Source organism: Maylandia zebra, linkage group LG8 (genome assembly GCF_041146795.1).
Source record: "Maylandia zebra isolate NMK-2024a linkage group LG8, Mzebra_GT3a, whole genome shotgun sequence".
In the NCBI taxonomy this organism is placed as follows: domain Eukaryota; kingdom Metazoa; phylum Chordata; class Actinopteri; order Cichliformes; family Cichlidae; genus Maylandia; species Maylandia zebra.
Window position 1 is genome coordinate 27704239 of NC_135174.1, and position 20722 is coordinate 27724960.

Here is a 20722-nt window from a genome sequence, read left to right on the forward strand (position 1 = left end):
GGTTTCTTCGAGGGGGCTTTATACGTGGCTTTAGCTTCCTCCCAGTTTTGCACAGGCTGATTTTTACTCTGGATTTATGTATCATTTACTTTCACAAATATTCATACTTGTTTTTAGTACAAACAAATAATGAAATGTGTGTTTGAATTAAACACACGCTGGAAGCAGCATGAGCGTGATTTTTCCGAGCTGCACCTGAACGCAGTGGCCGCACAGCGCTGTGGATGAGGCAGATTATCCTCCCTGTGGATCCAGGCAGGCAGGCAGCAGGTGGCTGGAGACAGAAATATGGGAAACGCAGACAGCAAACTTCACTTCAGGAAAGCGGTGGTCCAGCTGACAACCAAAACTCAGGTCGGGGTTTGTTTTCTTTAAAAGGTGACATGAGGAAAGTTCCGCTGAGCGTTTGGCTTTTAGCGTTAGTGGAGATGTGGAGATAAAGTTGGAGTGCCAGATGGCAGCGTACGTCACACAAAGTGGAGAGAAAAACCTGAAAAAAATCATTGGAGTTATTTCATAAACGAGGATTTTTAAACAGAAAGCAAGCTTGCCTCTCAGAATACGGATTTTCTTCTTTTTCTTATGCAGTCTGAGGGACTCCAAACAGTCATTTTGGACTTTGTCTGTGACGTGATCCTTAAACGGCTTTAATATGCAGATGGGAATATTAAAGATTGCATCAGTTTTGGGCCAGCAGTTGTTTCTCTGGCTGACAGGTGTGTTTAAAGGTAACAGGGCTGGACGGGACAGCTGCAACGTTAATCGATTGGTCGAGTGATCGAAACTGATCCAGGTGGTGTGTGGGTGGTGGTTTGCTGTAGCGTGAAACAGATGTTAGGTCAGCTGCTGGTAAAGCTGGAATCTGGGTGTTTATGGGCTCATATGGTCTCTTGTGTTCGAAGCAGAAGTGATTGGTTGATTAGCTAAAATAGACAAAAAAGAATCAATTTTCAAGTATATTTATCCTGGGTTAAACCTGCATCGTCTTTATTTTTCAGTGTTGGTCAGACTGAAGGAGATCTTTAAAGAACTGACTTTGTCTGATTAATCAACTGTTTGCTTAGACATCAGAGTCCACAGACACTCCTGCCTGACCTCGTCTGTCAGCCTGGGGCTCAGAGCACATCTGTGATGTCGTCCCACCTCGATCCCATCTCTGGCTCCTTCAGCACACCTCACCGCTGTCTCACATGACTTCCTCATTCAGCACCACAGTTCCTCGCTTATCCTTATCCTTTCTCTGATCCACAAAGACACAGCCAAGCTCCTTGTGAACTTCTCTTTACTTCTCCATCAATACTCTCGAAGTGCACTCTGCTGGGCTCTTTCTCGGCATTACTGCTGCTCACTGATCGTCACCTCTCTTCTTAACCTAGCTTCAACAACTCTGTCCCATATCTTCATGCTACAGCTCATCAGCTACATCCCTCTGTGGTGTTGTACACTGAGAACTGAGAATTTATGAGATTATGAACACAGAAAAGTACATTCTGATTGGCTAGACTATCAGTGATGGAGTAGCCTCCCCAGAGCTTGGAAAACTTGACAGAGGATGGAACAAAAGAAGAGCTTTTGGGATGCAAGAGGCTTAGAGAGCTGTTCCTGAAATAAATTACAGAAAGCTGCCTCAGAGAGTTCAGGCTGTGCTGAGGAATAAAGCCAGTAACACCAAATATTTACTGTCAAACTCTGTTTTTGCCTCTTATAACATGTTTGCAGATGTTTCCATAGGTCACTGCTCCTATTTCCTATGGAAATTATGAAGAAATGAAGGGTGACTCAAAACGTTTGAGATCTTTTTATGTCCAGCTTTTTTTTATTTAGCTTTGAAATGGTTAATTAGTTAATGGGAAAATAAAATCACTAAGTTATCAATAATGTAAATGTTGTTAATTCATTCAGTTGATTGACAGAGAATTAAATGTGTTACTCTATGTGAATAATTTGGATAAGCTTGTTGATCCTTGGTTATGTTTTCTGTCGGCCATGAAGCAAAAAGGAAAGATCGTACCTCCTCATCAACACAATGTATTTAGCAGCAGATGAGCCCCACACACACACACACACACACACACACACACACACACACACTGATGTTAGTGTGCGTTTCCTCTCCTGCAGCCCGTCGAAGCCTCAGACGACGTGTTCTGGGATCAGTTCTGGGTGGACTCCTCCACCACGGTTCAGGATGTTTTTGCTCTGGTTCCTGCGGCAGAGATCAGAGCCGTCAGAGAGGAGTCTCCGTCAAACCTGGCAACCCTCTGCTACAAGGTAACCTGACATCCTCAGGACTGGGGCAAGCGTGACTCAGTATCAGGACTGAGGGTGTAATCGTCTTGTTTCTGAGTCAGTTTAGAGTTTTTTGCACAGACTTACTTTCAGTCTTAAACTGCTGTATAAATCAGTTTTACTCCCACATGGAATGAAACCTTAAACACTCTGCCCTGTGTCAGCCCTCTCTCACATGTTTAAGGCTTCTTAGGACGTCTTCTGTCTGATCTTTGTTGCCACCAGCTGCGAGGACTTCTGTACGTTGCTTTAGAGCAGCTTTTGTCCATCCTGGATACAGTCGGAGACAAAGGAATGCAGCTGTTTGTTGTTCCCACAGTTTGATGGCAAAGGTCAAACGTCATTTATAGAAATGCAGAAAAACAGAGAAACTAAGTCTGAAGATCATTTGGTAGTTTAAGGTTTTAAAGGGCAGACAGCTGCTTTGGTGACTGGTTGAAGGTCATGTGACAAAAAGATGTGCTTTTAAAAACTCCTGAGGTTTTATTTGGTTCATGTGGAACGACCCATGCTTTTCACCATAACCTCAAAGAAGTAGCTGCTGGACAGAAACAGCTGCAAGTATTAATGTATTTTAGTGCAGCTACAAAGGCTAGCTGGTCAGAAGATATGCTATTGAAGATTTTCTGCATTTATTTGTCATGCATGATGGTCACACTGATTGGGGTTGGGGTCCGAACCCAATTTGCTGACATAGTTTTACACTTACAAGTACGATGAAGTCACGTAGAGTTTAGAAGAATGAGCCGCTGTAATAAAAACAAGCTCAAACTAATGAGTCCACTCACCAATCAGAAGCTTGATGCTTCAGTCGCCTGGTGAAAATAGAATTTTCCAACACTTTTTGTGGCCTTTAAATAAAATGATGATTGACAGGTAAAACAGGCACCTCGGGTGAATAAATAAGAGTAGACTTTTGTCTGTCTTGGTTATTTCATCTCATATTTGCACGATACTTGTGTTGGTTTTTCCCAGGCGGTGGAGAGGCTGGTCCGGGGAGCAGACTCCGGCTGCCCCTCTGAGAAGGAGCGCCAGACCGTGTTGAACTGCACGCGCCTGCTCACCCGCATCCTGCCCTACATCTTCGAGGATGCCGACTGGAGGGGCTTCTTCTGGTCCACCATCCCCGGCCGAGCGGGGGTACGGCACTGACATCTTTTAATGTATTCATCTACGTGGCTGTTTTTAGTCTTACCTATACTGGCCATTTTATTTATTCCAAGTAAAAACACCAAATATTTGCAGCTTTATTGTCACATATCATTGAAATGATGATATTTATATATTTTGCAGGTATTAGTTTGGTAGCTGATTAAATGCTTTTAGTAACTTTTCAAACAAAAGTAGAGACAGAAAAGTCAGAATCTATAGTTCATAAAACTGATCTTTGCAAAAGAAGAAGAGGAAGAGGGGAAAAGGGAGAAAGTTATTTAAGAACTCCTGCCACGTCTCAGAAAAAGCATTTGGAGGAAATCTTTTAGCTTGCAGACAGTTTGTTAGGTTTAATCTGTCGGCTCTGCGGATATCTGAGGACTTGAGCCTCTCTGATATCTCCACCTTTAATAATCTGCGCCGGTTCAAAGCGATGGGTCCATCTGATTTTCAGAACAGACTCTGCAGTGTGAGATGAGATTGCTGATGCTTTGACGTGTCTGTCCAAATCCCTCCTCTCCCTGCCTTCCCCCCGTTTCCCACCTAGGGCTGCTGGGTCTCTGGTTACCCGGTCGGCAGGGGACTGCGTCCAAACACTGCCCATATTGTGTCTCCTGCTCTTTCTGGCCAGCGGTTGAATTTAGAAGGGATTGAATGTCTCTTAATGAAAGTGGGAGACTGAAATAAAGTGCAGAGCAGCTGCTGGTTGGAGCAGGCTGATTACTCAGTATTGTATGAATGAAACGACTCTGTGTGGCTAACGGATGGTTGAACTCTTATATTTGATTATGGATTTATGCTGTGGAAAGATACAAGTGGACAGTGTTTGGAAAAACCTGTGTATGTGGTTTAGAGTTAAATGTGATGACCCATCCATCATTTTCTTGTCTGTTTGCTCAACATGAAGCTAAAACCAGCAGCTAGGTAGCTTAGCCTTGAATAAAGTATAGCATAAAATGTCAGTTTAACTCATAATTGATCTTTCCAGGACACAAAGTTAGACGTAATAAGAATGACTTTTGGTTTATTTGGGTTATGTAGATTATGCATGCTTTTTGGAGTGACAGCAGCTACACTCCAGGTGTTTCCTCCATTTTCAGGGATCCTGCTGAGTCAGCCAGTGACTTGAGTTAACCAATAGCAGTACTCATCTTTTAACTCAAGACATGAGAGAAAAAAAGCACATTTTTGGAAGCTGGTCCACCAAATAAACAAAAGAATTAGACCTTTTTTGACACACTACACTCACGGGGTGATGAGCTGTCTGTCACACAGAAAAGCTTTACTGTCCTGTTCTTATGGGGACCATAATTTCAAAGATAATCATTGTGCTGTAGTCAATAAAATGTAAAGCAAGCAATTAACCCTATAATGTCATCAGGAATAATATCGCTGAGTTGATATAGCAAAGGAAATGAGGGTAATTTTCCCAAAGGTTTCTATAGGACTAGACTTGACCGGAGTATACGCCCCCTGCTGGCCATAATAAAGAATCAACTTTAAGTTGATGGGCCATTGGCTTTACGCTACATGTTACTTTCTATATACAGTCTGTGATTTAAAGCAACTAATTGGGACTTAAGTGACATAAAAACCAACTCTGAAATGGATCCAGAGCGGCACAAAAACAACAAATTGACTTACCAGCAACGATACAGTAAAAGTACCATAAGAGTCACAGCCTTAGCTCTTCTCCCTCCAGCACTTGGACCACGATGCTGATGACGAAGGTCGGCCTCTGGCTGAGTCCCTGCTGCTGGCCATTGCTGACCTGCTCTTCTGTCCAGATTTCACCATCCAGAGCCACAAGAAGAACAGCCCGGTGAGTCTGGCAACCCCCCGCATCACTGACCATGCAAAAGTAGCCTTACTCATTATGTAGCTGGTCACAGCTGCCCCTCCGTAAGCCTGGTTCTGCCCTGTGTTTCTCCCTGTTAAAAGGGTGTTTTTTCCTTCCCACTGTCAGCGAGTACTTGCTCACAGGAGGCTGTTTGATTGTTGGGTTTGAAATATTTAATTTCTGGGCTTTTAGGGTCTTAACATGGTTTTTGTTAATTAACACTGAAAACAAAAAGTTCAGGTAGATAGAGGATTAGACATATAAAAATATTGACCTGAAGGTGGTTTGGAATTATGCCTTTCAGAGTCGTGGTTTGTTTGCTTTGTTTTAGCTCTGAATCGACAGGCGTGTCAGCACTTTACAGCTCATATAAAAGAAGTAAGCCTGTTATTTGCTCCCGTGGCAGCACCTCTTAGCGCCGTTATCTCTTAACACAACCTTCTCGGGCGGTAGCTCAAGTTAATGAGTGACTCTGTGGGACGCGAGGAGAGGGGCCATGTTTGGAAAGGGTGGAAACGTCTTTATTGTGCTCCGCAAACATTCAGACGTTTGAGAGACTGGGAGGTGATCTCATCGGATGACTCCTTACTCCTTGCTACCTCACGAGGAAATGTTAAAATCAAGGAAACTGTGCAGGAGAATGTGGAAAATAGCCAGCAGCTGCTGTTTGTTCCCACCTGCCCCAGTGACCTCTGAGGCATGAAGCAGGCGTGTGCACAAAGAAACACATGGCTGGAGGGAAACCTCATTTGTGCCTTGAATTTCAGCTTTCACTTCCTGGTATGGATTTAGTGATGCAGAGGTCAAAAGCCCCTGCTTGCATCCACAGACCCTCCCGTGTGACACGAGCGGCTAAAACAATGCACAGCACGTAAATAAATGTACTCATGCAGAAAGCTTGCTTGTCTTGTGACCTGAGTAAACACTTTCCTAGTGAGTTTATGGTCTCCATTATGAGTTTTAAGCTTTATTTATTAGAAGTTAATGTTTTTTTTATTGTGGTTCTTTTTAGAATAAATGAAGACAATAAAGGAAGGTATGCATTACGGTATAGTGAGCCTGCAGTGTCCCTCGGTCTCACAGGTTTCAAAAAGAATGAGCAACACTGCTCAGCTTGAGGCTTCTCAGTGCATACACTAATCAGTGGGTGACATGAGGGCTGCTATGTCCATCTTTCACATACAGTCTGTGCGTATCCTATGCTCACCAGAGTAAAAGGATTCAGTGACCTGCTTCCTTTTTGTTTCACTTTCAGATGTTTGGTGTAGGTCCCCGTCCCATACTTGGTTTGGACACTTCTTCAAAGGTCTAAAATAACTTCCTTTCGTAAAGAAAGTGACTTGTGCTGAACGGCTATGCAAAGCTTTTGCTTTTAAAGAGTATCCCACGCTTCAAGAAGAACACCAGAGTTCACTGCGGTTGGCGTTTGACACCAGTGAACTTCATTGTGTGGCGTACGTGGAGCTGTCAGTTCACTTACAGCGGTAGCACCTTGTCACATCTATTCATAAAGCTGTAGTTATCTCTGCGGAGGTGTTACATGCAGATATTGTCAGCGGAGGGCTTAGCTTGGTCCATTTGATGACTTGCATGGTAGAAGTAAGTGTGAACTCAGTCCCGGAGCTCTGTTTAGACCTCCAGCTTTAGCTGTGGACAAGAATCCACGTCTGTGAGTAAATGAGGCTAACACTCCACACACCGCCTCTCCCTCCAGGTGTGAGGCGGGGGGAGGAAAGCTGAGTGTGTGAGAGAAGCTCCTGGCGTCACAAACACACAGACAGTACATTCCTATGAGTCAAGCTCCACCTTTCAGTGACCTCTGTGGCCCCGCCTCGAGAACGACCGTTCCTGCAGAGGTCACGTTTGCAAAGAACTTTCAGCTTCAAGTCAATTCATAATCGATTATCAAACCTGTCGTGAGTTCAGCTCATTAGTAATTTCAGCTCTCGGGGACCTTCGGGAGGAATGTCACTGAATGTTTTGCCTGTTGTCTCTGCTGCAGGATACAGCTGATGACATACGAGCCATAGACAGCTGTGAGTACATCTGGGAGGCCGGCGTGGGCTTCGCTCAGGCACCTCCTCTGAACTACGTCCACGACCTGAACAGGTGAGACTTCAGCATCCTTTCAGTGCTGGTCATCGCAGTGTTGGCTCATGTCTGAGCTTACATGTATGTAATCAATACTGATTTGGGCTCCTGCACATGTGGAACTACTGCAAAAAGAAATGTAATCAGAATTAATGTGCCTGGGCTGAGCGTCTCCGTGCGGGAGTCTTTTTGAAATTTTGGATGAATCTGTTTCATTGAAGTCAGTCACATCGATATCCAACCAGTCTTAGCTCCACCTCTGCATCCACACTCGCCCCAAAGAGGCCGTCAAAGTTTTTCTCTCTTTATACTCTGTTTTTGTCATCCGATCCAGATTTGCTGGTTTCAGCAGGACAAGTGAAGATTAAAACCTCACGTGAACAACAAATCAGTATTGAGCGCTCCTGCTTGTGCTCTAACAGCTTCAGCCTGGACGACGAGCCGTTTCTTTTTAATTGCCGTTAACAGAAGAAACAATGTTTGTTTTCTGTATGCAGTAATAAGTAAAGCTGTGCTGCTGAATTTAATCTTCTAAAATGATGAAACCCCCAGATTAGACATCACTACAGATTCCTGATTATAATCATTCTTTTGCTATCTCGCAAATTCAGTTTGTATCAGGCTGAATTCACCTACTAACATCCCTCCATCCTGTGCTAACGCCCTTTCCAGGACAGAGCTGCTGAAGTTACTCCTCACCTGCTTCTCTGAAGCCATGTACCTTCCTCCCTCCGCTGAAAACAAAGTCCTCAACCCCTGGATCTCCTTCTTCTGCTCCACAGCCAACAGGTGACTTTATACCTGACAACACCTCACCAGACGGAGTGAGATAACTTCTCTCCTGTTGAATTGCACTCTCTGCTTCTCTGTTTTAACGTTGAATTTATTAGAAAATCCAAAACCTTTGTGACAGTGAATTCATCCGTCTTAAAAACTAAAAACAGGGAATTCATTTTAAGGAGTGTTTGTAGGTCTGTGTTCAGTAATATTTGACATACAGAGCAGGGGTATACATCACTACAGCCTTTCATTCATCCTCGTTAAGCTTGTGCAGACTCACCTCCACCTGTTTTTCGCAGACACGCCCTGCCTCTGTTCACCTCCCTGCTCAATGTGGTTTGTGCCTACGACCCCGTGGGCTACGGCATCCCGTACAACCACCTGCTGTTCTCAGACTACCGGGAGCAGCTGGTGGAGCAGGCGGTCCAGATCCTTATCGTCACCCTGGAGCACGAGGCTGGCTCAGCCGCCAGCGCCGCCCTCCAGGCCCTGGACCCCTCAACATGTCCCTCAGCTGAGGAGGAGGAGCAAGAGGTACATACAGTGAGTAATTAATCCACATATATACAAGTATATTTTTTTTAAGATTATGATTTAAAATATAAACACTGATGCTGATTTATTTTTCAGCCTGGTGGACCTGACAACCTGTTTGTGAATTATCTCTCCAGGATACACAGAGAGGAGGTATTGAAACATCCAGCCGTTCAGCAGCTAACAGCATGATCCCCTGGGATGTTTATGAGTGTGTGTTCTCCTTGTTTGTTCATCAGGACTTGAGCTTTGTCCTTAAAGGTCTGGCTCGGCTGCTCAATAACCCTCTCATCCAGACGTATCTGCCCCGATCCACCAAGAAGATCCAGTTCCACCAGGAGCTGCTGATCCTCTTCTGGAAATTCTGCGACTTCAACAAGGTGCGAGCACGAAATGCAACAGGAAGCCAAGGGATTCTCAGGAAATGAGAATATTTCATCAACAAAAACAGCTGCTCGTGTGCAACCACGGTGGTCAGGTCCTAGTGAACTGAATGTGGAGAGGACAGTGTGTTTGTATGGGACATTACTGATGCTGACTGAAGTTCTTACTGCTAAATAGATAAACAAGCGTAAGTGTGGCCCTCACATGTAACCCTCATTCAAAACATAGTGTTTAAATGGCAGAATGGGGAAAAGGAAATAATCAGGAGAAATGAGAACATTTCGACACAGTCTGTGGTAAAATGCTGCCCCCTGCTGGTGAAGGCTGTGATTACAAAAACACATCATGGTTCTGTGTTTTTCCTTTTTATGATTGGTGTTCATTTCAAGATAAATTTTGTAGTAGTTCGAGAATTAACTGAAAATATTTTTTCCATTTTATTTCCTAAAATGCTGTTACAACGTTAATCTTGAAGACTTTAGTATAATGAAATTAACAATAGTAGTAATAAAAAATAAGATCCTGGATTAAAGTCGTAATTTCACTTTTTTGTGAAAAAAAACTTTATTCTCAAAATAAACAAGAATAATTGAAAAATTTGGTTCCTTCTCAATTTTTTCTTAATGTGGACTTAGTCCTGGTTCGTAGGTGTGTGTGGGGCTGATGAAGTTGTATGTGTGATGGAGTGAAGTGGAGCAAACAAGCCAAACCTGATTTTGTTATTTTTGTGTTTTAGAAATTCCTCTTCTTCGTCCTGAAGAGCAGCGACGTGTTGGACATGTTGATTCCCATCCTCTTCTACCTGAACGATGCCCGAGCGGATCAGTGTGAGTCACGTCTCCGTGCATGCGCGTGCGTGTGAAACAATAAATATAAATCTGTATAAACTGTCATCGCTCCCTGTGTTAAAAACAAAACATTTCCCCTGTGTGCGTCTGCAGCCCGGCTCGGCCTCATGCACATCGGCGTCTTCATCCTGCTGCTGCTGAGTGGAGAAAGAAACTTTGGCGTCCGTCTGAACAAGCCGTACGCTCTCCGTGTGCCCATGGACATTCCTGTGTTCACAGGAACCCACGCCGACCTGCTCATAGTGGTGAGACGTTATGGCGTGAAATAAATGAGAGAATCTATTTCTTTCATTTATCTACGAATGAAGGCAGAAAATCCTGTGTTTGGCAGAAAGAAACCACGGGATGGAGCGCACTCTTGGGTTAGCGAATTATCAGTCACCTGGTAAAACATGCCTGGCTTTACTGGCTTTCTGGATAGTGCTGAGAACTACAGAGTACTAACTGGACATTTCAGTCAGGCAAGTTTTAACCTCTGTAGTAGATCCAGAAAGACACGGTCCGTTTTGTGTCTGGACCAGGGGTATCAAACCCCAGTGCTTGAGGGCCGGTGTCCTGAAACTCTTCCATGTGTCCCTGCTGCAGCACACCTGAATTAAACTGACTGCATGCTGAGGTGGCAACACCCAACCCTGCTCAAGTACATTTAAATAAATGTAAGAGTTTGGAAAAATGTACTTCTAAAAGTACTTTTATTGCACCATGTTCATTCACTCCTGGGCGTCTGTAACATGAATCAAGTAGCTGAACTGCATCCTCAGCATGCAGTCAGCTTCATTAGAGTCTTGCTAATGATCTACTAATTTTAGTAGGTCATTAAAGCAGCCCTCGACGACTGGAGTTTGACACCTGTGGTCCAGACTGGATATAAAAGATGGATGTGTGCAGGATTCTTATGCAGTTATCAGCTAACGATAGCAAACTTGGTTAACGATGCACATTTACAGATATTTAATTGGTGATAACAAAGTACCAAAAGCATTTATGGGTTGGCAGTGTAGAGTTCAGAGGCTCCAGTTAATGGAGCTCAGGCCTTGCAGGGAGGTAGATCCCAGGTGCCTGCTAGCGTCCGATCCTCCAACTTTCAGCTTTACCAGTATCTGTGGATGGTTCCTGTGACTGCAGCAGGTATTTAATTAATGCAGAAAGACAAATTGCAGCAACAACCACAAAAAACAAAAAAACATTTTATTTGACCTGGAATAAAACATTTTCCCTCTTTTTAATTGTAGCTAAATGTCATGTACATTCTGGTCTTGCATTTTCAATTAAACGCTCTCCTAAAGATCTCAGGACATCATAGTTTTTTGCGTTTTTATAAGACAGACAGGATATTTTTTGTGGTTTGACTTTGTGATGGAAGCTTGAGTGTTTTTACTTTCGTTTTCAGTCTCCACTGAGTTTGTTCCAAGTACTTTGTCATGTTTAGATCTTCCACAAAATCATCTCCAGCGGACACCAGCGTCTCCAGCCTCTGTTCGACTGCCTGCTCACCATCATAGTGAACAGTGAGTATTACAGTGCAAATGCTGCCCCCTGGTGGAGGAGCAACAGAGCTGCTTGAGCCTTGGGATGACCTTTTGTGCTTCCACAGTTTCACCTTACCTGAAGAGCCTGTCCATGGTGGCAGCCAACAAACTGCTTCACCTCCTGGAGGCCTTCTCCACGCCCTGGTTCCTCTTCTCCTCACTGCAGAACCACCACCTGGTCTTCTTCCTGCTGGAGGTCTGCAACAACATCATCCAGTATCAGTTTGATGGTGAGAACGCAGACACAGGCTCATCGGTTTGCAGGTCACGGCTTTTGCCCAAATAACAATCTGAACCCTCCTTTCACAGGTAACTTCAACCTGGTGTACGCCATCATCCGTAAGCGAAACGTTTTCCACCAGCTGGCCAACCTGTCGTCCGATACCACGTCTATTCAGAGGGCCCTGCAAAAGAAGAGGAGGACGGGAATCTCTAGGGCGAACTCTGTAGAGAATGAGTCCATGGAGGGCTCCAGACCTGCTGTACCCGCCGAGCCCGGCACACTCAAAGCCAGCTTAGAGGCCACTCCAGGTAGGAAGTAAGAAGTAGAATTTCAAATAACGAGGATTTTTACTTAGTCTATATCTGGGGTTTCCAAAAACATCGAACTGTTCCTTTAAAGGCCTTCTTCATGTCATCATGTGTTGTAGGAATCGATAAGATAACAGAGAAGTCTCAGGTGAGTCAGGATGGAACGATGATCACTGTGCCACATTTGGACTCTCCGCACACGTCTAAAAGCAGCATCGCAGCCGGAGCCAGCGACAGCGAGTCTGAGAGAGATCACGAGGTGGTGAGCAGATGGCTCGTCTCTCTCACACACACACAGAAGTTTAGTTGCTGCAGTTAAAGTGGTTTATTTTTTGGTGTTAGGTTAACCGCATGCAGTCGGAGTCGGCGAGGAGTCGACTGTCGAGCGTCTCATCAACGGCTGCGTGGAGCGCTAACTCCGACTGGGTCAGAACAAATCCTTCATCTGCTCACATTTACCTTCTACCTTCTGCTCCGTGGGTGTATTTTCTGTCATGTGACGTCCTCCATCATTTAGGTCTCCTCGTGGAAGGCCAAACTTCCCCTGCAGACGATCATGAGGTTGCTGCAAGTCCTGGTTCCTCAGGTGGAGAAGATTTGCATCGACAAGTAGGAAATCCCTCAGATTTTAAACTAAACGATGCATTATGTGATAACTAATGAATACCTGTATTAGTTAATGAGCAGCACCAGGCAGGGTTGGAAGAAATGAACCAAAACTGTCTTAATGCAAAGTTATTGTCTGTGACCTGGAATGTTATTATAATAGATTAACATGAGCCCGCCTACAGTTTTAACAGAATTCATTCAGAACTTTTTGAGCCATCGTGTTTACAGACACACACCTGCAAACACAACCTCCTCCTCGAGGTAATTATTGAATCGTGAAGCTTTCGTTTCTGCCTGCAGTTGTTTTGTTTGACCTGTAAGCTTCACTTCTATATTTGATCTCTGAAAACATAAATTAAACATAAATGACCTCATTTATGTGTCTGTATGACATTTAATACAACGAGCGTGCACTTTTCTTTGAAGAAATGAAATTTGTTGCACTTCTGATTGAAAAGTTATTTTTGCAGAACAGGTTCACTTTAATAAACTCATTTCTGTGGAGCATCAAACATGTTAATTTAAACAGTAGCACTTTTTACAGATTTATCACATAAAAGTTACTATTGATTCTTTGCATTTAGACGTCAGATTTATTCTGTGTCTCGCGGTTTATTGTCGTCCTCAGGGGTCTGACTGACGAGTCGGAAATCCTCAAGTTCCTGCAGCACGGCACACTCGTGGGTCTCCTACCCGTCCCCCACCCCATCCTCATCAGGAAGTACCAAGCCAACGCTGGCACAGCCATGTGGTTCCGCACATACATTTGGGGCGTCATCTACTTACGGTAAATAAACCTGCCTGTATTCTTTGGGATGTGTTCAGTGAACTCCTCTATTAGCGTTTTGGTTTTTTTCTTTCTTCCCGCAGTAATGTTGACCCTCCGATCTGGTACGACACCGACATCAGGCTGTTTGAGATCCAGAGGATTTAGAGGAGCTGCTGGTTTATCTTCCTCACACCTGAACCGTTATTAAAAATCAGGACGGCTCATTCTTGATGCCAAGTAATGTAAAGATGAAGAATGTGTAAATGTGTCCAATTAAAGGAAAAATGTTAATATCTGGCAGTTTTGTAGGACATTTATTTATTTTGCCAAAAACGTGAGTGCTTGTTGCTCCGATGTGTGACGACAGGAAGGTAAAAGTCTTTAAAATAATCTCATCAGAGACCCCGGGGTCCTGAATCTGCTGCTCTACCAATATATCTGCCTAAAACTTTAAAAATGCTTTTTTTAAAAACGTGCATATATCAGGACGCACAGGCCAGAAGACTGCGAGGTGCTGTCATCTCCATATTTTAAACAACATGAAGTTCTATGATGAGGGGCGAGCTTGTTCTTGAGTTGGTTTGTGTATTCAGTAATCCGGTTTTTGGATCGTGTAGTCTAACAGGGATGGAGTCTGTGCGTGTCATGCAGAGATGAGCAGCTCCGTTAAAGCTGCCACCGAGTGCATCCTGTAGAAGACGCTGAGCGGCTGACCCAAATTCATCATAATAAACCAAGTGGTGAAGCCGAAGAACTCTTTTCCCAGGCCGTTCTCGAACTGCGGGTGGACTCCAAATGCAGGAATCAGCCACAGCTAAAGAAGAGGGAACATCTACGTGTTATTCAAATACTGAACATTTTAAAATATTCTTTCAAAACAGGTTCATAAAACACAGTAGTACCATGATATTTGAGAGAATGAGGAAAGCGCAGATCTCTTGTCTCACTCTTTTGGCCCAGGGTTTTGTTGCCCCCTGCTCCTGGACTGTAGGGGGCGCTGATATTTTGGCCTCCAGTAGAGATATATCTGTCTTTTTGTTCTCTTGTGCTTTTTTCTTCATCTGTAAAAGAGTTTTAATATAAATATGAAAAATTTTAATGCCTTTCAACACATCAGTAAAATGTACAGGGGCTCTGAGGTGCACAAAAAGAACCATTTCAGAACATATTTAAGAAAAGAAAAAACAAAACAAAAAAAAAAAACAAGAAAGCAGCAAAAATAATCCCAAAACATGACAGGAAACCAAAAAAAACCCCACAATATACAATATATAAACTAAGATGACATTTGAGAAAACAATATTTCAGAAAAGGTTATTTAGGACAATGTAACAATATTAAAAATGAAACTTCAGTACTTCTGAGTTACACCTCAGAGCTACTATATGAAGAAAAAAAATACTTTGAAAATACTGCTCATCTGCTTCTTCTTCTTCTTCTTGATGCTGAGGTGTGGGTGTCTGTGGAGGCCTTCAATGATGAAGATGTTCTGGAGGATGAGCTCCAGCAGACTCAAGAGGGAGTAGGACAGATCCAGTTCCCCCAGAGGGCCATCGGTGCCTATGCCCAAAGCTGCCACCACGGAGAAGTAGGACAGAGCGAGCTGGCCCAGGGCCGCCGCCATCAGGAGGACCACATCCAGCCTACGAGAGGGATTAGGCCCCACTTCGCGTGCCCTACTCTCTAACCTTTGGACTATTAGCCCGACCAGAGAGCAGAGAGACATGATGGGCATGACGACTAAATGATAGCCATAAAATATGAAGAAGGCGGTGAGGCGAAACTCCGGCTGGCTCACATAGACCTGATAGAGAACGAAGGCAGTCACTCCTGCAGCCAGAACCAGGCCCCCAAACACGAGGCCCAATGTGATCCCACCTGTGCACACAATATACAGGGTCTTCTTCTCTGTGACGTGGTGATCTGGACCCGTTATGCGGCCCACGTTCTTCCACATCACATAGATCAAGCAGCCTGCCATCAGGTAGTATTCTATGTTGAAGGGAAAAAAGATTTCAAAGCCCTTCCTGAAGGCGAGGCAGGCTGTGCTCGCGTTGCACTGACAGGTTGAATTCCCTGCAGGAAGGAAGAGAACTTTAAATACATTCCTTTTAGTTTTGCATCCATCTTGCAGCTACATTAGTAAGTCGTATGTCATAATTGAATAAAGTGAGCTCAACCATACAACCTTAGGATCCTGAGTGAATGTGGCCTTTCTTGCAGTAACTACCTGCTAAGTCTGAGCTGTCCCTATCAGGTGTGTCGTCATCAGCGAGGCCGTTTCGTTTTCCCAGCTCGATCTCCACGTGGATGTTGTCCTCTGTCACGGCGTTCAGCCACAGCAGTAGATCAGTGGAGAGGATCATCATCAGTCCAGACCTGCAAACCTAAAGTTAGAAATCTCTTTCTCAAAGTAGCAGGTGTATGAAAAAAAATGCATGATTTATATAGCGAATTTAGTAATGCGCACCTTGTGATTATCTTGTGTCTGTGAATGCAGTCTTTGGAGTGAGCCCACAGTAAATATGTCTACAAAAGGAACAAAAGTTTGGTTATTCAAAAAGGACACACCCGAAATGACGGCAAGCTTGTTTTCAAGTCAGGGAGGGTGGAGAGGAAAGGTGAAGGTATGTAACAGAAAATAGCCGACATATGATCTGAAATCTTAACGTGAAAGGGACAAAGATGAGCCCGAGGAAGAGCACCTGACTTAAAGTGAACAGCAAAGAACGAGAAAAGTTTAGTCAAAGCTGTCAAAGCTGCATCCTTCTACTAGAATACTCAGTGGACCCAAAAGCCTTTCCTTATAATAAGGATTATTTTGAACTCAAATTCATGCAAAGCTCTAGTAGAGTTCAAGAGTGAAAATATGGAGCTAGAATAAATCTGGTCACAGAAATAATTAGATGATGGTTATTAGCAATATCTGCTCACTCACTGGAACAGCTGCAGTCTCCTACAGCCTGTGACTGCACAGTAAATTACACATAAAGTACATAAATGATTACTCTAAAGTTAAACCTAAGGCAAAAGTGCCTTAAATCCACTTCTCCTTTATTCCCTGATAGAAAAGTCCATCTGCATGTAAGAGAAAATGAGCATAATGTTCACTTCATGTTGGACCTGAGATCAAGTTTTAATCATTCATTTCATCAGTTTCAGGTCTTAATATCTAATTGACAAGTATTTTGAGTGCAATTAATACAATATTAAAGTAATAAAAAATCCACAGCTGCAACATCAAAGATATACCCACATCAATAAATTCATAAATTTAGCCCAATAACTGCCCATCGTGTACATGAAGTGTCATTTCACGAGTACAGTCACTTTCGATATACAACCCGTGAACTGCTACGCTACTTAAAAGGGATTTTAATGCTTACTTGAGTAAAAAGTCCGAGTACTTTTTTCCACTTTGCAGAAGAACTGTGCATCACAAGATTATGTTTCACTTTTTATGAGCTCCACTTTTCACCGCCTATCGTGAGCTTGAAAACTGTGGTTTGCGCACCATTTCTTCCCACTTCTTAACAATCTGACTAAATATTCAGACTTCCTGTGACCCCTGGATGTGCTGGGCACCTCCCCGGCATTGATTCACCTGTCGAAACTCCAAGGTCACGTGTCGTGGGCGTTTTGACCCACGCGTCGGAGCGGTGTTTCGAAACACCTGCGCTTCTAAACGTGAATATCCCATCCCTGTCCATCGCCAAGGACACGGATTTAAGCACCAACAGAAACACCTTCCTTAATGTTGGCTTTACTTTTTCTGGAGAAAACTTGCTTTTCAAATGCTGTCCAGTCGTCCAATATTTGGAATATAATGACTAATCTCACCATTTTCTTGATTTGGAGTCAACAGGTAAAATTGGCTGAAGCGCAGGTGAAATAATCCCTAGAATGCCTGCTGACCTGTGCTGCCTTGGCCACAGAAATGAGAAAGTCTTAGAAATTTGATCCGTTTACTCAGTTTCTCTTCATCAAATTACTTGAACGTCTTTAAATCAGATAATGAAATAAAATATTCATTTTCATGAGATGACTGATTGGTCTAAGTGTAGAAAAGATAAGCACTTTTTTCTGTTTAGCTCCAGCACTTAGCTTCCTGCACTCTCAGTAACAACTTGCACCAGTTCAGCCTGCCTTCGGATTTTACCTGCAGAGTGAGAAAAGGAGCCTCCATGAACGGTGAAATCAGCGTTGCAGCAGGCTTGCACTCCCTCGTACTCATCAAATAACCGACCCTGAAGACAAACAGCAGCAGGCTGAAGGCAGCAAAGAGCAGGAGAGCCACTGTAACATGAAAGCGCTGTTAGAAAATCCAAGCACACCCTGTGAGCAGTCTGCTTTAAAGATCGAACACGGGAACTTACGGATGACAGGGACCCCCCCGGCGTGGTGGTCTCTGTGCGGGCTTATATCCGGATGTCTCCTGGCCCACAGCAGGTACCAGAACATCCAGATCAGGCTGATCCCCATGAGCACCAGCAGGAACACCTCAGGCTCCTGGTGGCTCAGACCCTCAGGGTTGAAGTTTTCGCCGATCACCAGAGCGGTTCCCAGCAGAACCACATTGAGACCCACCAAACCAGAGATTAGGCGTCTCCCACTGGGAACCCACAGCAGCACCGGGTCCAGCTCCTGTTCATGAGTCTGATGATGGTCTGAGCTCTGGAGAGGTTCACTAGTGGGATTTTCAGGTGTCCCACAGACAGTATCCAGCTCCAAGTCTCCAGCATCACGATCCGTGCTCATGCTTCTTCCTCTTGTCTTCAAAAGACACTTGTTTCCTTTCCTTTCAGCTGAAGTTCAGCGTGGAGACATGCGTCTGACAGGGCGCGACAGTCCTCTAATGCGCCTTCCCACGGCTCCCACACGGCTGTAGGTGTGGTCATGATTTTAACACACCTACACAGGAAATGCATCATATTTACTTTGCAAACTGGTCCTTTATTCACCTGCTGAGCAATTCGGACAAAGTTTACTTAATAGAAAAATTAATGAATTATTAATTTAAAAAAACTAACAATCTAATCTAAAGGCTTGTAAGTGGTGTTTGTCAGTACACAGCATTACAGAACTGAAATGTATGAACCTGCCCTCTGCCAACAAGTAGAGTTTACAAACAAGCCGCAACAGGACCTGACTTAAGTGTGTGACGCCATTCTTATCGCTTCGCCGCTTCGAGCTGCTGTAATGGTTGAGTGGGAACGATAACCCGATCAGCTGATTATTTTTATTTTCACTGTTTAATGACACAAAGCTGTCTGCTTGCTGTGCATGGAGGGCCAAAGCATGTGCATTATTAAATACATTTTTTAATTCTTCATTTAGACATTAGCCTACAAATGTATTAACTCATTACTAAATATTTCAAATCACAAACGGATTTCACAAAAAATAATTAAACTCTCCACAAAAACCTAATTCCATAAAGCATTAAAAGAAACAGAACTTCAAGATCTTAAAAAAAAACCAATTTAAAAAAGAGAAATAAGTAAATGGATTTAAAAATCAAAGATTTATTTGTGACATAAAAATGGTGAGTCCACTCCTCATCTGCAAATCCATTTCCTCACTGCGTGTCCCTTTCCTGTTAGCTCATGCATTAGATCATATTAACCCTCTGACAATGCAAAGAGCAGAGATGACACAAGTGTAACATTTCCAGCCTCTTCAAAATCAGATATCTTGATGAATATAAAAAATTTACACTTTCGAAGCAGGAAGTGCACACCAGTCATCAAAAGTTTGGTAACACGAGTGCTGTAAAGATTTGCAGGGTCAACCAGCACACAGGAAGAAAGTTTGCATTCTTTGTAAAATGCTGGATCATGTATGATTTGTCTGAGACCATGTGTCATCATATGGGGATATTACAATATGGCAGCTTTGCACTATGCTGTAAAATAAACCCATTGTCCTCGTATGAGACCACGTCTTTGTGCTCAAAGATGATCCTGAGCTCTTATACTTACAAGGTCCAACTAATCTCAAGTAGCAGAAATTAAAAATACAAACAGCAAACGCGGTTTAGCTGTTAGGAGGATCTGTAACCAGTCAAAGCGGTGATTTTCACATATATTGCAAGAATCTTAACTTTCCCACAGCTTTAGGCAGCATTTCAGCATCTAACAGCTCTTTTTAAAATCTTAAATAGCTGATTTAATTCTACTGGAGTCAATGGTTATCATTGGTAGAAACATTTGATCACGCTTCTTTGATGAGTGATCTCTCCCATTGACAAAATGTCCAGAGGAACTGAACTTTTGGGCATATTGTTACCTGGAATTATTTCAATAAGACATTTTTTGATTTTCTTTTTATTTCTCTCACATTATTTTCAGCCTTAGCAAGCAGAAAAACAAACACTGTAAACTATCTACCAATCATCACAGAAATTATTATTCAGACAGGCATTATTCTTGGGAGTTTGAGAACATAAGCTGAAAAGAAATGCCAGTTAAGCTTGACAGCGGTGTTCTTTGATGTCTGCTGAATATAACTAAAGTTTAGTAGTCACATTCACCTGCTCTGTACATTAAAATTCAGTATGACTAGTGATCGGTCGATCTGCACATGTATGATCTAATGCAAAATGGAAAAAAAGAAAAAAAAAAAAAAAAGAAAACAATCATTCATTTATGTAAAAACCTTTACTCCTCTGAAATATAACTCATGAAATAAGTTATCATTTTTGAATGATTTTTAATTGTGCATTAAAGCAGAAAGACATTAGGAGGTAAAGCAGAGGACGCAGAGTCGAACATGACTGAGGCGGTCTCTCCTGCATGAAGTCCAGGTTGCAGGTTTTCCAGTGTGGGTGCCAGATGCCAAAAAGCTAACACCAAGTGCTGTCAAAGCCATAACATCCTCCATGAACATGATATGGAACAGATGCAGGTGTGTCCTTATCACCCAGAGGAGTCCAAGTTGTCAAGAACAAGCAAACCTACAAACACAAATCAATTGAAAATGTAAACATCAGCCAAAATATCAGCAGGGATTTACTAACTTTATGACCTCTGTGAAAATTATTTCCACATCATTTATTGTATTGATCTCAACATTCAGGGCCTTTATTGGGACAGTCCCTACAGAGCATACAGAGAAAATTAATAGACTGAATCAATTTCAGCCTTGGTTTTCAATACAAATATATTTTATTAATAACTACGTTTGCCCATGTGTATTTTTGACTGCATATAGGTACTGTAGGTGCAGTTAGTCATTGCAATATACTGAATATTCAATGCGAATATTTGACATACTGTGTCAGAGAGGCTGGGATTAGGTGAACGTGGCTCTTGATGATCATCTATGTCCAGTTTAGAATGAATGTGTGCACTCGTCTAATTAAAAC

At 43.1% G+C, this 20722-nt stretch overlaps 2 protein-coding genes across 3 annotated transcripts; one reads left to right on the forward strand and one right to left on the reverse strand.

Annotated features, from left to right (window-relative positions):
* Positions 1-205: 205 nt before the first annotated feature.
* On the forward strand, positions 206-13654 carry hid1b (HID1 domain containing b). 2 transcript variants are annotated; one of them, XM_004565938.5, is made up of 19 exons: positions 206-354; positions 2122-2271; positions 3265-3429; positions 5144-5263; positions 7284-7390; positions 8045-8161; positions 8452-8695; positions 8783-8839; positions 8926-9066; positions 9807-9897; positions 10012-10163; positions 11348-11426; positions 11513-11677; positions 11757-11978; positions 12098-12237; positions 12321-12404; positions 12496-12587; positions 13216-13374; positions 13458-13654. In XM_004565938.5, the coding sequence occupies exons 1-19, from the start codon at positions 289-291 to the stop codon at positions 13519-13521; spliced, it is 2415 nt and encodes an 804-aa protein (XP_004565995.1). In that variant the 5' UTR covers positions 206-288; the 3' UTR covers positions 13522-13654. The 2 variants fall into 2 exon arrangements, with proteins under 2 accessions (XP_004565995.1, XP_004565996.1); XM_004565939.5 differs by having other exon boundaries at positions 8452-8686.
* Positions 12617-18253, reverse strand: LOC101473762 (proton channel OTOP3). Its single transcript, XM_004565937.5, has 7 exons — positions 17733-18253; positions 17516-17652; positions 15827-15885; positions 15587-15735; positions 14759-15432; positions 14259-14417; positions 12617-14170 (listed from the first exon to the last, which is right to left on the reverse strand). The coding sequence occupies exons 1-7, from the start codon at positions 18112-18114 to the stop codon at positions 14000-14002; spliced, it is 1731 nt and encodes a 576-aa protein (XP_004565994.3). The 5' UTR covers positions 18115-18253; the 3' UTR covers positions 12617-13999.
* Positions 18254-20722: the final 2469 nt, after the last annotated feature.

What these genes read in the sequence shown, in the direction of transcription:
- hid1b (XM_004565938.5), top strand. Translation starts at nt 289, where the DNA reads ATGGGAAACGCAGACAGCAAACTTCACTTCAGGAAAGCGGTGGTCCAG. An exon ending in CATCCAGTATCAGTTTGATG is followed by an intron (nt 11,678 to 11,756) that starts GTGAGAACGCAG and finishes CTCCTTTCACAG; the next exon opens with GTAACTTCAACCTGGTGTAC. An exon ending in GAGAAGATTTGCATCGACAA is followed by an intron (nt 12,588 to 13,215) that starts GTAGGAAATCCC and finishes TGTCGTCCTCAG; the next exon opens with GGGTCTGACTGACGAGTCGG.
- LOC101473762 (XM_004565937.5), bottom strand. Translation starts at nt 18,114, where the DNA reads ATGAGCACGGATCGTGATGCTGGAGACTTGGAGCTGGATACTGTCTGT. An exon ending in AGACACAAGATAATCACAAG is followed by an intron (nt 15,736 to 15,826) that starts GTGCGCATTACT and finishes TTAGGTTTGCAG; the next exon opens with GTCTGGACTGATGATGATCC. An exon ending in GGACAGCTCAGACTTAGCAG is followed by an intron (nt 15,433 to 15,586) that starts GTAGTTACTGCA and finishes TCCTTCCTGCAG; the next exon opens with GGAATTCAACCTGTCAGTGC.